The sequence below is a fragment of the Pseudopipra pipra genome, chromosome 6 (genome assembly GCF_036250125.1).
Source record: "Pseudopipra pipra isolate bDixPip1 chromosome 6, bDixPip1.hap1, whole genome shotgun sequence".
Lineage (NCBI taxonomy): Eukaryota > Metazoa > Chordata > Aves > Passeriformes > Pipridae > Pseudopipra > Pseudopipra pipra.
The window spans coordinates 29,192,119-29,210,663 of NC_087554.1; the positions used below are offsets into that span (position 1 = coordinate 29,192,119).

The 18,545-nt window shown below is 36.8% G+C and overlaps 1 protein-coding gene across 9 annotated transcripts in view; it reads right to left on the reverse strand.

Annotated features, from left to right (window-relative positions):
- The window catches only part of SIPA1L1 (signal induced proliferation associated 1 like 1), a 211,865-nt gene that overhangs the window by 18,191 nt on the left and 175,129 nt on the right, over window positions 1–18,545 (reverse strand). For 8 of the 9 annotated variants that reach the window (XM_064658252.1, XM_064658249.1, XM_064658251.1 and 5 more), the window contains 4 exons: window positions 10,277–10,426; window positions 6,644–6,768; window positions 3,809–3,927; window positions 910–1,349 (listed from right to left, as the gene is read on the reverse strand). In XM_064658252.1, coding sequence (XP_064514322.1) covers window positions 910–1,349; window positions 3,809–3,927; window positions 6,644–6,768; window positions 10,277–10,426 — 834 coding nt within the window. The remainder of the gene's footprint in view (window positions 1–909; window positions 1,350–3,808; window positions 3,928–6,643; window positions 6,769–10,276; window positions 10,427–18,545) is intronic. The other variant, XM_064658256.1, reaches the window with a different exon arrangement.

The following is an 18,545-nucleotide window of genomic DNA, read 5'->3' on the forward strand; positions in this document are numbered from 1 at the left end:
TGATAAACATCTAGTCTTGCACAAACAGTAGCTTTGTTCAAAACAATTAGCAAAAATTGCTTCAGACTTCCAGTCTGTAGGTATTTTAGCTATACACTCAAAACAGAGATGCCTTAAGAATAAAAATGCAACAGTCAGGCTCCACAAGGCCAACAAATTACTATAATCATGCATCCTCCCTGAAAGACCTATGCTTTTTCTCTGTTGCTAGTATGACAGAGTAGGAGTATTTTTCAAAAAGCACACTGAATACTTCTTGGAAAATGGGTTAAGAAAATGGTCTAAAACATTTTCTGCCTCTACCAGTGATGATTAACTTGTAAAGTGGGTATCTTCTACCTGAGGTGTTCAAGTATATTATACACAAACTTGATATTGCTAATTTTACAAGTGGCAAAACTGAGGAAGAGAGGGAAGGTGACTGTAATGTGTCATACCCACAAGCTTGCAGCAGAATGAGATTAAAATCTACATGTTAGCACTCCCAAGCAACTTGCTCTCAGTATTGATCATACTGACTGCAAGCAGATTCCTAAACAAAAAGACTGGGGGGAAAAAATGCAAAACATCTGAAATGGGTATTTGGAAGACTAAAAAAGAATCCCATGTTAATCTGTTCATTAAAAAAATGGACTGATCTCCTTTCTGATCCAATACGAACTGCAGTTGTTGCAAGATATTCCCTATGAACAGAACACATCGGCCATGTCTGTCTTACAGTAGTTTAGGAGCAGCAGTTTAGTATGGAATATGCTCTCAAAGACTTTTAGTATTACAAGCAGTAGCAGATGCGAAGACTAAAGGTGGTCTTAATTTTCAAGCATTCTGCACAGAGATCTTTCAAAACACTGGTGAACATAGTTAGAAACCTTTCTCTTCAACATCAATCACACGAGAGGTGAAAATTACCTTGTATGTGAGACAGCATCACTGAGACTGTAAGCACTATTCTCCCTTGTTAGAGGATTGGAAGCTGGTTGACTCTTGCTGTGAATATCCAGGCTCAGTGAAGATTCAGTTTTCCGGTCCATGTGGCTGTCCTTTTCTAATGTCCTATCTGCAATGGAGACGACTTCACTGGAGCTGTGCCACAGTGGTGCCACCTTCTCCTTCGTGAGCCCTGTACGGGGAGATGTTGCTGCTCCCAGGGAGGCAGTGCTGCCATGGCTAGGTCCGTAGGAAGTGGTATCTATGCCACTGTCAGCTGAAGTCCCTTGAAGGTAGTTGTAGCTGTTCAGCTCTGATTCGGTGCGCTCTCCATTGTCATACCATTTCTCATCACTGTGAGCACTGGAGGCATTGCTGGAGAGAGTATTGCTGCTGGAATGGCTGGAGTAGTGGCTGTCAGACTATAGAAGAAACAACAATCCAAAAAAACCACATTTGTAGGTTTATTTCAGAATTACAGCAATGGAGAGGTGGAAATAAAGAGTTATAAAAGTCACCGCTGTACAATACTAGCTCTTCTACCCTGAGGAATGGGATAAGTACATTGAGGAGACTAATAAACTCTAAAAATTTAATTCCAACACAATGCATGTGCTCTGTTACAGGTGCACATACAAAACTTTTTATATGGATTTGGAAGTCAGGTCTTAACTATTCAGGAAAAGCCAGAGTTATTTGTATTTTGTCCCAAAATACTTTACACTGGTTCCTTCCAAGCACAGTTCTGCTCAGCCCAGTCCAATGAAACTGGCTGAGCTATGTAGACTTTGACTTGATTTATAACTATGGTAATTAAAAATATTCTAATTTTAAGACTGCAATGTTTTAGTACATAAAACATAACCAATCCACAGAAAGTGCCTGTTATTTTAATAATCCAATTGCCTATCAAAAGGTCAAAGAAGATCATAACCACTGCTCTTCCTCCCCTCTCCAATAGGGTGTATTTCCTCCTCAGCAGGAGTGTCCTTTGCAAGTGACCACTGAAACACCACTTAACAAATTTGGAATTGTTTTCCAGAAAGCAGAATTGCATGAAAGGAAGCTTTAATGTAAAGATTTTAAATTACTTAATCAGGGCATGCCAGTGTCTGGTTGGTTTGTATGTCCTGTTCTTGGTTACAGCTCACTATTACAGACAAATTGAATGCCCTCAATTTCATAGTGGGCACTGGTGGAATATCCCATTTTGGGAAGAATTTCTTGCCATACACTTGTTGCTTAGCAGCTCATCTACCACTGGAGTATTTATATCCATCTGAAGTTCAAAGAATTTATCTAAGTTCTGATCATCTACAGAATCAGAACTGAAGCAGGAAGCAATTGACTTGTTTGATCACCAGATAGCCTAGGAATAAGGGAATGGATGGAAAGGAGACCTAGAACTTTCCTATTTGTCTACCCCTAGAGTTTTACTGAACAGACATGGGCAGAGATCCCAGACAAATATAAAAAAATAGATACTGTTTCTGTTTTCACCTGAAAAGAGGGGAAATAGAGAATGCATGCATACTGAGAGCGAGAAATCATCAGCATCCATGTCTTTTATTATACTAAAGCAAGAATTGACAGAAAAACAGGAGGAATATGAAGCTGATCTGGACTCCTATTTGTCTCCAATTAAAGTCACTGCTCTTCATTAGGAAATGCATCACTCCCCCATCCATCTGTCCATATAATAAAGATTTACTTTAACAATGACTAAACAAGAAGAATGCAAGCATTAACAATTCCAGTGCTGCACTTTGCACTCAAGCTAATGAGTTATGTATTACATTATTATGCTGTCAAATACATCTCATGGAAAACAGGTCAATCTAAATTCAAAAACTACTCTGTACTTCTAAGAATATGAAGACAGGTGTGTTGTTGTTTGGGTTTTTTTGATGTTTTCTATTTTAAATAATAAATATGTGTTGTTATGAATTAATAACCTAAAAGCAACACTGCCAATTGTATTGAAAGAATAACACTGGTAAGCAGAAGCAAATTAAAGACCAGGAACCAATTAAAGACTTTCTCACATCTAAATAAATGCAACTAATACTTTTAGTATCATCATGCAACACAACTCTGTATTTTAGCCTGTTGTATATATAAATAAAAAAACAAGTGATACAGCTTATTGGGTAAAAGTTTAAAGAGTGGGTTTTTTTATTCCAGTGACTTTAATAATTTTCAAGACATTTTAAATTTATGAACATTACTGCATTTATCTGTCTCTCTGAATGTAAATTGGGAAGTGATAGTCTCCATAAATGTGTGAATATCTAACTCTATGGAGACAGAAGGACAGAATTTACCTTTAGATCCTGAACACTAATAGAACAAGAAAGATTTTTTTTCAGCAGGATTCCAAGCAGACCTTTCAGACAGACTTCCAACAGTGTGGAAGGAACTAATTTCCTTATGGAAAGGAATTAATAGTTACACTATGTGATGAAAATGGAGAGAATACAAAAGCAAAAGCAAGATCGTTATTCTGTCTTGAAAAAGCAGCTTTCTGGGCATTGCATTATAAGATATATTAGTAAACTTTAAGTCTTATGTATGAGGCCTAGGAATAGCTTTGAAAATTTCCACAAATCCTTTACTTATCACAAGGTAACAGACTAGCAGTTGCTGTTCAACTGGCAGCAAAACTTTATTAACTAATAAATATTTCAATGTGCTGTGCTGTAGGATTTAGAAAACAACAGGCCTGCTCTACTGCTTTCTCCAGGTTTTAATAGAGAGTGGGATTTTTTCCTTTCCTTTTTTAGCTGACACTCTAATCATAACTTTGCACTACACTTTTGGTATCAAGAGCTTGTGCAGTAAAAACAAAATATCAAATAATTCCTTTTTCAGGATGACTTACATGACCCTGCTTATTTGGAGACAAGTGTACCACGGGATCCTGTCTCATCAGTCTTCCACTGGGGCTTTCTCTGAAGGACGGCAGTACTTTTGATACTGCTGGGAGATGGCATGTTGGTTCTGCAATATAGCACACAATGATATACTGAAGAGCATATGCAGTGTAACAAGCTAAAAAGACGTGTAACCTCATTTTACACAGCAATTTTTCCAATACCACCACTAGCCAAAAACTAATACATAGTGTGACAAAACACAGGTGAGGAAGTGAGGGCCCATTCCTGCCTGGCGTAAATCACTAAGACTTCATGAAAAAGGAAGCCTGACTTTTGTTAGAACAACCTGAATGGTTTCATGTCCCTTTTGTCAAACAGCACTATATCAGAGCATTAAAACAGTGGAATTTTCATTTTCACAGTGTACTGACATTGTATCACTAAAGGCATGATGCCCGCTAGCGAGAGATTGAAAAGACTGAAGATCCACGTTTCCTAAAATGGCATTCTACGCAAGGCAGGACACTAGCAAAAGTCTACAGTGATCACTTCAATGAACACATTTTTTCCAGTACAATTACTACACATATTTCTTATCAAAGTTATGGTGAGTTAAATAAAAATTTTCTAATTGAAGAGATAGCAAAAAATCTGTCAAAATCATAGTATTCTCTTAAACATTGCTGGCTGCGAATGTGGGAACTGCATAGGTGTACAAAAGGAATACTTATTAAACCAAGCCTGACAGAAGTGGATGGAATTCAAATCATTCATCTTACGTGTATGCTCACAGGAGTGCATTTTGGCAATTAAATTTACTCTTTTCCCAGGAGATAAATATGGAAGTCTTGAGGGTGCTCAGATACAGCCTGTTAGGTAGGTAATTGCCTCCTCAGAGCCCAAGGTCAGTAATTTAAAAGAATGTCTCTCAGCTGTAAGTTTTTACATATGTTTTTACATATATTCTGCACTTGAAAAAAATGCTCCTTTTAATTAGAGTATGTGCTTACAAACATCAAATACTTATCAATACCCATGGTAAACAGCAGTGCTTTCCTCAACACAGCAACAGTTTGTTCATCTTAATCTGCAGCATTACTATCTTTTTTAAAAACAAATGAAAGTTGTGGGGTTTTAAAAGAATAATAATGATGATAGCAATAATATTATCATCAAATTTGATTGCCTGGACAAGTGGTAGCAAGCAGTGTCAGCAAATCAAGAACAAAGGTGTTCTGTAGCTAAGGATGGGCCAGGAAGGAGTGAGTGTGTGGATTCACTACACCTAATGCCTTATTTACCTTGAGACAGATTATCCCAAATGGAAAAGTGCTTATCTGTCATAGAACCAAACTTTCACCTAGATTCACCAGATTGGCAATAAAGTCTCCAGTCAGAGATGCAGCTTCCAACTGCGACTCTATGAATGCAGGACAATACACAAGAGATAAAATACAGGGATTATATGTCAGTATGCATTTCCCAGCTTTTGCCAAATGCCGGAGCCATCTCTTCTACCACACAATTTTTCCTAGTTTTTCTGGCTTTATTTATTTTGCTAATATGTTGACACCTGACACTGTAGAACAGAACTTGTTGGCAGCTCCACTCAGTGCCAGCACCAATACTCAACTATTGGTCTGCAAAAGTAAAGCTGAGCAAAAGATCAGTTTTACGTGTGTCATTACCATCACTCCATATCAAAACATATGTGATTAAAAATTGTTCTGTCAAAATGAGAACTGCACATCAGTATAATCACAGTTTTTCAGTGAGAAGTATGGGGGGGAGTTGTGAGGGAGGTACTGACAGATGGCTTCAGTAACAAGGCACAGCTTACTGAGGTTGTGAAGGTATGTGAACTAAGTACATCTTCAGAACTTGAGGCTGGCATATGCCTTAAACTCCTGATCTCACTGAAGCTTATTCTGTGTTAACACTAGTCCATTTGTATACTGATGCAGTAAAATGACCTATATGTGCAATAGAAAAAGTATGGAATTGGTTAATCTATGGTAAAAAAAGTTAGAAAAAAACCCAATCTAGCAACCTTGGCCACAGTCATCATGTTGGATCAATGCTTTTTGTAGAGAGGACATTTTCATCGGTGTTAATCTTACTGGTACCCATTTAAGTCAAGCCATAGCTGTAGCAAAAGGTCTATGTGCAAAAACTTCAAATGAAGGCCTAACAATATAAATTCTTAGTACCTATCTGTTTTATGTTGTTAATGTGTTTCCTAAGCTGACAGCTTAATTGCCATGTGCACTGAAAATGTATACACTGGTGGAAGGCGATTACCTAGCTATAGATTGACTTCACTATTTAAACCTTAATTGCATTTTTTTCCATTTTGTACATGGTATTTTTATAGCTTCAATGATTAAACAGTCAATTTACATTTATATATTTGAAAAGGAGCATCACAAGCATTTTAGACAAACTAAGCAAAAATTAAACTAAGCCAAGCTACTCAGGAGAGTGGGGAAGGTCAAAAAAGTCCTCAACAGCAAGACAAATTAACAAGTGTGTCTACCCAACTGCTTCTAAAAAGACAGTGTGTTTCAGGGTAAGAGCATTAAGGTAGATTTAGTCCCACAATCAAATAAAGAAATGAAATAATTTCTTCCTCAGGTGATACTTACAGGTCTCAAGGAAGCAGACTGCGGAAGCTTAAGTATGTGCTCCAGACCTAATTATTCATCCTGATGAACAAGGTTAACTTTCAAAGACACCGAAAACACAGTGCTTAAGAGGGTGTTCTCTCTGCATGGAGAGGTATTACCAAGGTCACCTTGCAGTTAGCACCACTTGCTCATTGTAAAGAATTCATTACCTACCTATCTGGTCAGAGATACTATCCTCACTTCTTTGCCAGCTGGGTGTGGATTTGCCGCTACCGCCCGTATCTGACTGTGTGTTCTGCCTGTCAATGGAAGCAGGGGATCTACGGCTAATTCCAAACCTGTTTTCCCCAAAAAACAAAGCAGATAATGATTTTAAATATACATAAATCTCACATAAGGGGGGAAAAAAGCACTTTTAAGCCAGTGTCAAACAACAGACCAATACACAGCACAAATGCTTAAGGGATTTATAATGTTTTACCATTTAATTTTTGTGGTAGCTCTCTGGACCCATTTAGCACTTTTAATGCATAAGATTATAGTATACATTAGTTTATTGAGTATCTTTGATCAAGAACAGCTGGTTACAATGATACAATTGAAAAAAAACAGACCAAAACATCATGAAATTAAATTGTTAGTTTTCCTTTACATAGATGTTTACATGAAAAGACAACCAGACTGTTACATGGTTACAAAAAACTCATCACAACGAGTAAAATGTAAAAGTTTAGATCCTTTTAACTGCGAAAGCACTACATCAAACTAGTCAAAGAAAGCATCAGGAAGTTTGTTGGGACAATCCCATGGATCTCCGCCACTTTGCTGGGTTTTAACCAAAAGAGTTGTAAGGTCATAGCTCTACATGATGCAGACATATACACCAACAACATGGATTCGTTTGGGACAACATTACACTGCCAAATATTTTAAACAAGCATCTATTAAAGGTGACTGTATTGGTTATGGATTCTCAAGACCTGGGGATTACGAATTCTGTAAATTATTAAGTTATTGGATCATAAAATAATTTGAGTGGACTAGTGCAAGCTAAATACAGCTGTAGAAAAGTAGTGAGACGTACAACTGTTGCTGTAAAAGGAAGCATACAGAGCAAAAGGAAGAATCCGTTCTATGGACTTTGTAAATCCTGCCAGATTAGTCAAATAGATTACAGAAACCAGTTCAGAAACACAGTGTCTGTGTGCCATACCAAAGCCTTTCTTAGGGTTTATATGCCTAAAAGCCTGTAAAACTTAAATCTACAGTTCTATATTACATATAAATCACATAAAAGTATGTAAGAATTACAGTTGGGTTCAGAATAGCAAATTAATTATTAAGAATTCATCAAGAATTTCTGAGATTTTTTTTTAATCAGACATACCGTTAAGGAAGAAGAGAACTCCACATGCACAGAATAACACACAGAATTTCAAGCTGATATATCATTTATATATCAGTGAGTTTCTCCAGCTTTAATGTATAACAAAATAACAGAAAATAAAATACCCAAACTGTGCTTTCTACTTACTCTACAAGCTACAGACTGCCCCATACGACCTCCAACATAAGACACTCACCCAACTGTCAGAACAAGCTCAATGTGGTTCTCCCACTTACAAGTTCAGGCATTTGTTAACCCACCAAAGAAACATCATATGACTCAGAACAACAAAATCCCATGCCCATCCTTAAAAGATAAGCAGCTGGAACATGCCTGTAACATGCAGTACACCTTCAAAATATTGCATATTGAAATCTGGGCCTTCTAAAAATTTACCCGAACATGACCCTACTTCCCTTTTGTTCACTGCTCTCTAATTTATCGACATACATTTTGATGAATTAAAAAAAGTGATGAAAACCTGTATATATCTGCCTTCTGGATACAAACTATTTACATTAAGGAAATTACATGAAGTGAGTAAATACTTTTCCTTTTCTATTCACATAGACTAGGTAGGATTTCACTTGATCAAATACCTAAATTAAAACATGATGAATTCAATACCAATTCAACATACACATAAAAAGTCTAAACACAGCATTTAAAAGGTGACGGATTTCTTAAGCACTGATCTGAGGTAATTTTCAAACTTTCAAGATCTGTAAACTATAATGGGAAGAATATGTTTTCATGATAAAATAACTAGAAGCTGGTATCTAAAAGTCAAAAGCCCAACCTTGGTGCAACGAAGTTACACTGAATCGATATTTTACTTTCTCCTGTAATGTCTTTGTACCTAACCTCCACAATGTTCATATGTATAAAAGCAGTCAGTCTTGCATCTGGCATATGTTGTGATGTGGGATCTTTTTTCAAGTTCAGAAATATACAAACCCACCATATTTCTAATTTTATTTCATTAGAATCACTGCTATACTAACTCAGCAGCAAGAAATGTCATTAGACTGCCTTTTTACATGAAGTGGGCTATTTTAACAGCAGGAATAATAAATGCCATGGTCTAAGGACATATGGCAGCAATACCTTTCTTGTAGTGCAAATGACATAGTTGGAAAAGAGCAGACGATATTGGGAGCACAAGCTGCTCCAAGGCAACACAAGTGCTGCTGGTGTGATGTGAATAAGCCAGAAAGTATGCAGCATATACAGATGTTATGTGCTTTTTTCCAGCTGCAGAGCTCTGGACACACTTCTATCTAGTTTCCCTACAGCAAAGTTTAATGGGTTTAGAGCAAATTTCCTAATGTGAGTAGGACTTCAGCACAAACTTAAACAATGACCAGAACAGGCCTTATAGTCTTATGAATCAAAGCCTTCATGAAGATGTGCAGCAGAGAAGAGATCGACTCTTCATAAAACCTCAAACTGAGCTGCAGGAAGGACAGGGAGGGCAAATCTTCAGTGCTGTGGAGCAAGAAGCAGCAATTTTTCAAATACATGATCAGAACAGCATTCTCTGGACTGACACAGAGCACCTAAAACAGGCAAAAGACAGTGCCTTGTACTAAGCAGTTCCTGACAAAGGCATTCAATCTTACTAATAACATATTTTTTTAAAATAGAGAAAAAGGTATTTCTACTTTATAAAACCAAAATGAATTGCACATAATGACCTGCAAAGTACTCAAGAATACTTCACAGGAAGTTTTGCAGTGTGAACTATGAGCAATTTTGCCCCTTTATCTTCTCTACAGAAAGTAATTTGGAATGTGGCGGACAGCTCTTCTGCTGTCAATTATTTTTTTCTCTACTTGGAGATGTTTGATTTATTGCTCCTTTTGGTGCTCTCTGAAAATGATACAGATTTAATTTATTCCTCTGCAAGTTGCCCCTTACATTGACACCGGATCACTTCAGAGAGTTTGAAGATTTCTGGACTGTTGGAAGCCTTAAAACAGGATGACTGTGAATACATGAAAAAGAAGCCAGCTGTGGACTAATTAGCACTTTTGTGCCTACACATCTGAAGTCTTAGTTGCACTCTACACTGTTCAACTATTAGCAGACTGCAAAGTCCCAAACCTATTACTTTTTTTATTTCACAATCTAAACCTGTGAAATGAAGCAATCTGTCACACTTCATTAGCTACCTTTAATCAAGATTTTTAAATACATAAAGACCTCTTTGTACAGTAACCTGAGCAGTTGTAGACTAGGATCAGAGAGAGAGAGGTTAGATTGCTAAGGTGAAAGGGAAAGAGGGGATTTTTAAAACTGGCTTTTTCAAGAAGCATGACAGTGATATTTGAAAATAAACATGGTTTAATGCATGTAAACACAGGAGGCTGTGTAAGCACTCCTTTAGTTTAATATACGTTACAACAAATGAAACAGAGAACAGTATGTTTAGAATATGTAAAAAGGCTGGTGCCTACCCTTCTGGCATAGATTTTTGTCTGTATGTGCCTCCAGTAGAGCCAGTCTCACTTGAGGACGATAAGTTGCTTGGAGAATTACGGCACTGTTGCGACCTTGCTAAGGCAATGGATGAAACTGTGACATAGACGTCAGAGCCAGGAGAGAGTCTGTTCCAAGGAAATGAACCAGTCAAATCAGCAATACTGAACAGCAATATCAGACTGCAAAGCATGATGAACACTACCATGCAAATTGTCGCATCAGCAAAGAAAATGATGGCATCATGGAGACAGTAGAAATTGTAGCAGTTGAAGGATCAGACATTTTCCTCTTATTAATCTACTGGAAACCATGAAGAAAATCAACTATAAAAACCTGGATGCAGGGGAGTAAATGAAGAAAGGCCAGTGTGGAAAGAAAATCCTGACACACACTAGAAAAAAATCCCAGTTTCTAAAGTCATGATCTGTTGTTACAAATTGATTGTAAGGAATAATGAAGCATGAAACTCCTCATCAAAATACAGAATCACAGAATATGCCACATTGGAAGGGACCCACAAGGATCATCAAGTTCAACTCCTGGACTACCAAACAGAAGAAAATATTCCCAATTCTCACAGCAAACTCCTGCCTGGAATTTAAACTAACTATAGTGAGCTGTCTACGCAAACTCTTCCAGGAGGATCAAGCTTATCTCTATGCCACCAAATTGTCTTCATTAAGACAAAAGGACTAAAAAAATGCAATGCTAACTATAACTAACACCTTAAAATTCTCCTAAATGCTTAACATTCTAATATAAAACTATCTCGACATATCAGAACTCTGATTCATATGAAGCCTACAACTGTCAGAATAACCATACAGCAAATAGTCTAGAACTGCAACACATGCACCTGGGCAGAACGGCTGGAAGCAGCAGGCTTATACTGCTTGACTCATATAGCCTGTATAGTTGGAGGCTTTTTTAGATAATTGTCAGTATTTTGTTTCCCAAACCCCAACCCAATTCAGTGCTCTTAGCTGGTTAGTTCTTTGCTGTTTTTTGTTCTACTCAGTGGTGACTGAAGCCATTCAAAACTTTCACAGCAACTTAAGTGGAGTTTGAGTTCATGAACATCAAACCCCTACTATGAACACAAAACCTTTATTCATTTTATCTAGGAAAAATACTGTAAGTTGCACAAGTTAAATAGCAATTCAATATTTGAAAAATGGATACTGATTTCAGTGAAACATACAGATAGTTGCCTCAGTGCACAACTCAGATTTGGGGATTTGGAAGATCTTAGCCTAGCCATTTAATCCGTATCTGTAAAGGAGTGGCAGATTTTAAATCAGCTCTCACCACAATACTGTAAGAACTTCAAAAGTTAAAAAAAACTTTTGAAAATTAAAAAACCACCATTGCACTGATTAATGTTACTCATGTATGTGTATATATCCAAGTAGTGTGTATGAGCATATATACATATACTCATATCAAATGTGAATTTGTCCTCCTCAGTACTATTGCAAAAACCAGTAAACTAACAAAATCTTAAAATGGAAAGAGCAGTAGGACTGGATCAAACATCTTGATCATCTGGAATTCCATAAAGTGCATATGACTAATAGTAACTCTTTTTTTGATAAAAGCATTATCTAATGCCTGACCATGATGAATATCATGCTGAATCCAGTAATTCCTTTCTAGAATACCAAACTGAATTTAACTTATCCCACATTTATCAAGCCAAAACTCTGAAATACTTGATTGCAAAGAACATGGTTCAAGACTTGGAAACTTGGGGACCCATAAACCAAGCAGTTCATTTTCCCAGAAGCACTCTTAGAAAGAGAAAAAAAAATTAATTTGTCTGACAAAAAACACACTTGTGGTAGCATTCACTCACCTATACAGGCACACACATTTAAACTCAGTTATGATTGCAAAGCAATACACCATTTAAAAGTATGACCTTTTCCCCCAATATCAAATTAGAATTGATGGCAAGGAAACCAATTACTTCTCGAATAATTTCTGTAAAATTATTTCCTGTTGGAAAATGCTTGCATTTTCACTTCAGATTCAGCTGTGCCTTTTCTTTACTTCCTATGCCTTACCAAAAAGTGACAGCACTGTTCAGAAGGAATCTCAAGATTTCAGAACTGTGTCATGGAGTTATAACTCATTTACAAAGATGAAAGACCTTGAGGGCAAACAAAATTGTATTATAAATGTGGTCTGAACAACAGCAGTGAAAACCAGTCAGGTAGGACATTCTATTACTTAAAGCAGAAATAATTTTTTTTAGTACAGTTCACAGTTGCACTAAAAACCACTAATAGTACAAGACATTTCATTTTCTGTGAAACGTAACTAAGACAAAAGAACTTTAGAGTAAATTAGTTCAAATTTACTTTTTGAGCTCCTTTGAAAACTACCGATGAAAGCCACATCCCAAGACAAGTGTATTTGGTTAGCAGCATGTCCCTGTAGCTAAGATATTCTGAGCTTGTCTTTTATTATGAATTAAAAATCATATTAAAGTAAGATCTTACCTATTTCAAAAGACAGCTTTAAAAAGAAATTCCAAAATAGTTAAGTGCACAAGTCCCACAACTGACTTTAAAAACAGGTCAAGCATCCATTGCATTAAACAGATACAATTACATTGCAGTCAATTGAACTAGGATTATACCATGCATGGTTTAGTTCTAGCAGATCTAGTTCACCCTGAAAGAACTGGTTGAGTCTTGCCAAGTCTTTTGTGAAGGCAGTGAGTGGGATGGATATACATTTATTTTGTTTAGTATGACAACACAGACATTGAAAGCATCCATCTTGCTCTCAATAAATTAATTTCCATGTCATTAGCTGTAATTTTCCCCACGTCTTCACTATATATAGGTATGTAATACCATATGAAAAATGTCAGTCTAGCACACTTTGTGCCTATGGCCTAAGGCAGTCTAGTTATGTGATCATACACAGGTGCCTTCTCCCTTAAAACTGCATGAGGCACAGGTCCTAGTTTGTGCTACAACTTCTCTTGCAAGAGTTGCACAGCTCAGAAGCGAAGGGGTGCAATCTGGCAGAAGAGGGAAAATGGCCTTACAGTCAAGGCATTTCAGTGCTGACTTAGCAAGCTGAATTCTTACTTTGTACTTGCTGCAGTATGACCACTGACATATTTGCTAATGACCATTTTTCACTAGTCGTCACTAATTGCAAGTTTTTCAAAGGCCTTATTTGATTCCAAGGCCCAATATGCCTCTGAGCTGAAAACTTACTAAAGCACTGAAGTCAACTGAAGCTGTAATTTTAATATATAAAATATTAACAGTGCTGGGCACACTTCCAAATGTGAGATGCCCAAAATAAGACACAGCAAATGATGAGAACATTATTTATCTCTCTACCTTTGTTCTTAATCTGAAGAGGGCCAAAGACATATCTTCTCACACAAGAATTCTGAAAATTAAGTTTAATTAATACCCTTGAAGCATTCAGAAACTACAGTAATGGGTGCCACTGTAAAGTTTAGAAGGAGTAATTGCATCTTTACAATAGGATTTGAATGTCATCCAGTAAATAAGAGATGGAGTAATGAAGAGGACAATAAAATATTAAATAGCTCTTCTTCAATGAGCTGCATCCACTGTGTGAACTGAATGAGGCAGATGTCCTCTGTTAAATTCTCATAATTTAATCAATGAAAGCATCTGAAAATATGGTTACACAAGAGTTCTGAATAAAACAGCACAGCAAATCTTAATGCTGGCATGCTTACCTTCCATGTGTTTGACTTTTGCAATCCTACTAATACTGCAAGCTGTGACAATTCTCTGCAAACACTGTCTCTATGCTCTCACGTTTAAAGGAAACCAATCCATTCAAAAAGGAATAAAACAAAAAATCAGCAGGTTTGAGGTAGGGGATAGTGAATGAAAAAGAAAATGCAATCAGGATGTCATGTTGTACCTTCTTGAACCACACCATATACCTTCTCAAGTATTTTTCAATTTGATCATCATATTTCAGAAAACACATACTCTGACAAGAAAAGATATAGAGGCAGGCAATGGGACAACCAGAAGTACAGAACAGCTTGCATATGAAGACACACTGAACAGGCTATATGGTCCCACAGGTTATAGATAAACTTATTGTATCTGCTTCAATCCATCCAAGCATGAATTGTACTGGATCAAGCAAACAATGATTACTCATTATCTCTCCCGACAAAAGAACAAGTAGGAAACCCAAAAGTATCGAAAGACCAAATAGCAGGCACCTGGATGAAGAGATACCATCCACAGCTATTAAATGCAGCAGTGGTGTACCCAGCACCAGGCAGTCTTAAAGGGCAGACAGCTGTCAGACAGGGTAAAGAATCTTCCTTTACACTTGTAAGCATTTCTTACGCTTTTCCCTGGTCCCTGCTGATGGCCACTGTTAAACAAGACCGACCAATATTTGTCATGATACAGCATAGCTCTTCTCAGATGTTTTTGGATTACAAGAGTTTGGCCATACAGTCATGTGTGTCAATAAACCTTTGATTTTCCACTGCTACATCCAGCTCTAGGTCCTGAAGCTAATAGGAAGTGCGTAATATATAATCTCATGTTAGTATATGTTTTAATTTGAAGAATGTTATGAGAACCTTAAAATAACAAATCCTCAAACCCTGTGAAGTAGGCAACGTGTGCTTACAATGCTCATTTGACAGGTAGCAAGATGAGCACAAACACCTTGTTTACATTAGAAAAAACGTAACTCCTTCAAGTTCAACAGCAGCAGATTAGGATTTTTATATAACATGGGACCTGCAAGAACTAACCTATAAACTACTACTGGCACATTTACTATCACTGACTACATGGGCATTGTTCAAAAAAGTATGAAATTTTAGGGCAAGACTGTGCTTCAAAGTCCTCAACAAGACATAAAACCAGTCTTAATGATACTGTCCTAATAATTCCGTACTGTGGAATTTTACTGCCAGTGCATTACCACAGCTATGCCATAATTCAGTTTTCCATTTGGTTTAATGGTTGACTGTGCTCAGAAGTTTTCTAATTAGAGCCTTGAGCTTTCATCCAGTACAGTACTCAACTGCACACTGAAGTGCTCAAGTCCAGCAGCATGCTTTGACTACTGATTTTCATACTTTTCAAATGTTTGTCAAATCAAGTTTTAGTTAAGACTGGTTCCAGTTTATGATAAATTAATGAAGAACAGATTATTATCTTCCACTATCTCGTCTCCTTTCTTGATAAAGTTTGGAAACCAAGTGTACAAAACAAAAACTGAAAATTGGGAGGAAGGAAAAAAAAAAAATCAAGCTCTATAATTACATCTTCTCCAATAACATTAGCTCTGGCATAATTCACATATATGTATATTATTGTTATTTTCCCTAATGTATCGCTCTGATATTTATTTTGGGTTATAGGCTACATAGTGTCCCATGTGGACTAACTATTGTTATGAAATAAACCATAACTTGGAAATTGTTGCATTTATATTATTAGATTTTTCAGTCTTAATGTTGCAGTAACATTAGAGCTTTATTTTATGATTTATAAAGTTTTGGGCTCTTCCTCCTGCCTACAAATATCCACATCAATTATGGCTACATTCAAGGATCCAGAATACTAAGAAGAGCAGGGAAAATTTAAGTATAAGCTACTAAATTGGATATATGAAGACAATCTATTTAGTAAGGGCTAATTTAAGTACTCTGCTGATTAGACACAGGACTGGGCATTTGTCTGCCTTCTCAGAGATTGTCAAGCGACCTATTCTCCCATCTACAATAGCAGTCTCTACAGGGAGACAAGATGTTTTTATGTATATGAAGTGAAATTCTGTTCTCAAGATTGGTAATGCAGCTTTTATTTATTTCTAATACAGTTAAATGGACTAAAGGGAATATATCAACAAAGGTAAAAAATAAATTTATTTCACTCAGTATGCATATTTAGAGCCTCTAGCTATATAAATTGACCATCAGTAAAATATCACTAGTAGGTAATTTAAAAACATTACACCTGTACTACTTGTATTCTCAGAGCACTTTGTACTCGCAAAGAGGGAAACACTTGTCTGTTAAGCTTTTTTTGTTTAAATTAAACCCCTCAAATCTTCATGGATTTTTCTAAATATTTAATGTATGTCATGGATTTACTGCTAATATGCTACCTTTAAAAGGAGTAGTGTGTCAGGTCTGATGTGTCAGAAATATTATAATGACTATTTCATTTTTTGAAATCCCACCTGCTAGAGTTACAGCTAACCATGGTACTGACCTGTGGTCTGGGGCAACTGCCATCAGTGCTAGTTCCAAAGATCACCTCAGGTTCAGAGCTCAAAGAACCACATGGATCAATTTACTACATGGTTTCTCAGGTGCCACATTCCTTAAAACAGATCATGAACTATAGATCACTGTTTCTTAGTGGCACATGACATCTGCCATCACTGTCACTGTGCCCAGCTCAATAAACAAAAGAACATGCAGTCAAAAGGGAGAAGCACAGAGGAATAAAGGCAAGCTCTAGTCTCAAAACAATTAAGTATTAAGATCAAACATCAACAAGTCTGAACTGCAGCTCAGCACCACAGAAACACAAGTGATAGCTAATGATGTCTAGACCACAGTCAAAGATTAAAATTAATGTTACTGCTATAATTTAGTACTGAAATTACTTACTGATGCTCATCTTCATAGTTAAGTGCCCCACTGAAACTTAGGCAGTACCTTGTTTTCGAAAGTGAAGCTCTAATGTAATAAGGAAATCTAGAATATCTGTACTGCTTTGCCATAATAAGAGCTGTGTTTTTTCTAAAACTACTTAAAATTGCTCTATAGAACATAAATACTGCAGAGAAAGACAACAAAGTAGCTATCTTGTATACAGTGGAGTCATGTTTATATTCATGTTAATTAGAGAGCTCTTTTTGGATCACAATATAGATCCTGGTACCTAGATTACCAGGTTAGCCTTGGTCCTCCATTTCTGCAACAAATCAACAGCTGAGCAAAGAACAAGTCACAGGGAGTAAAGCACAGAGGAGCACCATTGCTGCTACCTGTACCAGAAACACATACAGATTCCAGCACCTCCTGACAGGTGATCTTTACCCTAGGGAAAGTATGAAAGTTAACGGTGAAAAATTAAATGAGACAGTTACAAGGGCTATGAGAATCTCATCTTTGTTGATTTCAAGATTTTGCGCAATAAGAAGTATCTGAGCTTCCCCAAAAGCAAAGCTTTCTTTTATCATGTAAAGACAAATGAGTCTTGCAGTGAGTTTATTGTTGGGCTTTTTTCCCCTCCAGTATTCCATAAAATGACAAAAATGTATTTTTCTTTAACTGAAAAGATGTTAAACTTATGCAACCGCTGATATATTTAAACTCGATTCAGCCAAGACTAACATGTTTAGCAGACCAGAAAGATGAGAGAAGACAGTTTTCAGGCATCAAAAAATATTTCCAGTGAAATTTAAAAGTTACTTTGATAATATACTTTTAAGGATTAAAGATCCAAAAGAAACCTTTTTGAATAATAATAAAAATTACTTAAAACAATGTCTAGAGGAGAAAAAAACCAGCTAAATGCCCTGAAAAAGAAGAAAATAGAAAGTCAAGGTTTCACTTTTTGAAAACTAATACTGACTCTATGGAAACGTAATTTTCACTTCGCAAACATTTGTCAGGCCATAACCCCTCTCTAGAAGCCTCCAGTGAGTGGACAAACCTTGAATGCTTTAGGTGTGCGATGTTGCCTGCATATGATTTTATGCACAAGAAACACTCAGTTGTGAATACCCCATCTCTCAATGCAGCCAAAGGCTCCCTCTTCAACACAAGTTGCAGAACAGCCAATTAAAGATTCTAGACAAAGCTCTTTGTTTAATACCATGAAGAGATGAAAGTGTCGGAAAAAAACAGCAACGCAACTGAATCTGATTATCTGACACTGCCTTAAACTTTGCCCAGGAATTACTATGCCTTCTATAACTACAGAGCGAGATTCTACAGCACTGGAGAGAGCAAAAAACCCCACCACCTCAGCTCTTATTCCTTCCAATTCAGCATCTACCTGTCTTCAGCTGTAACAGGCAGATATGGCCTGTAGCAATGCAATTTTTATGTTGGTCCAAATATACCATTAGAGAGCTAAGTCCAGCATTTCAGTGGCTTCTGCAACGTTCTTCACAGACAATCTAGTGAGGTTGTCTGTGAAATTATTAGTGCCTTCAGTGTTGCAAATATTCTTTTGCAAC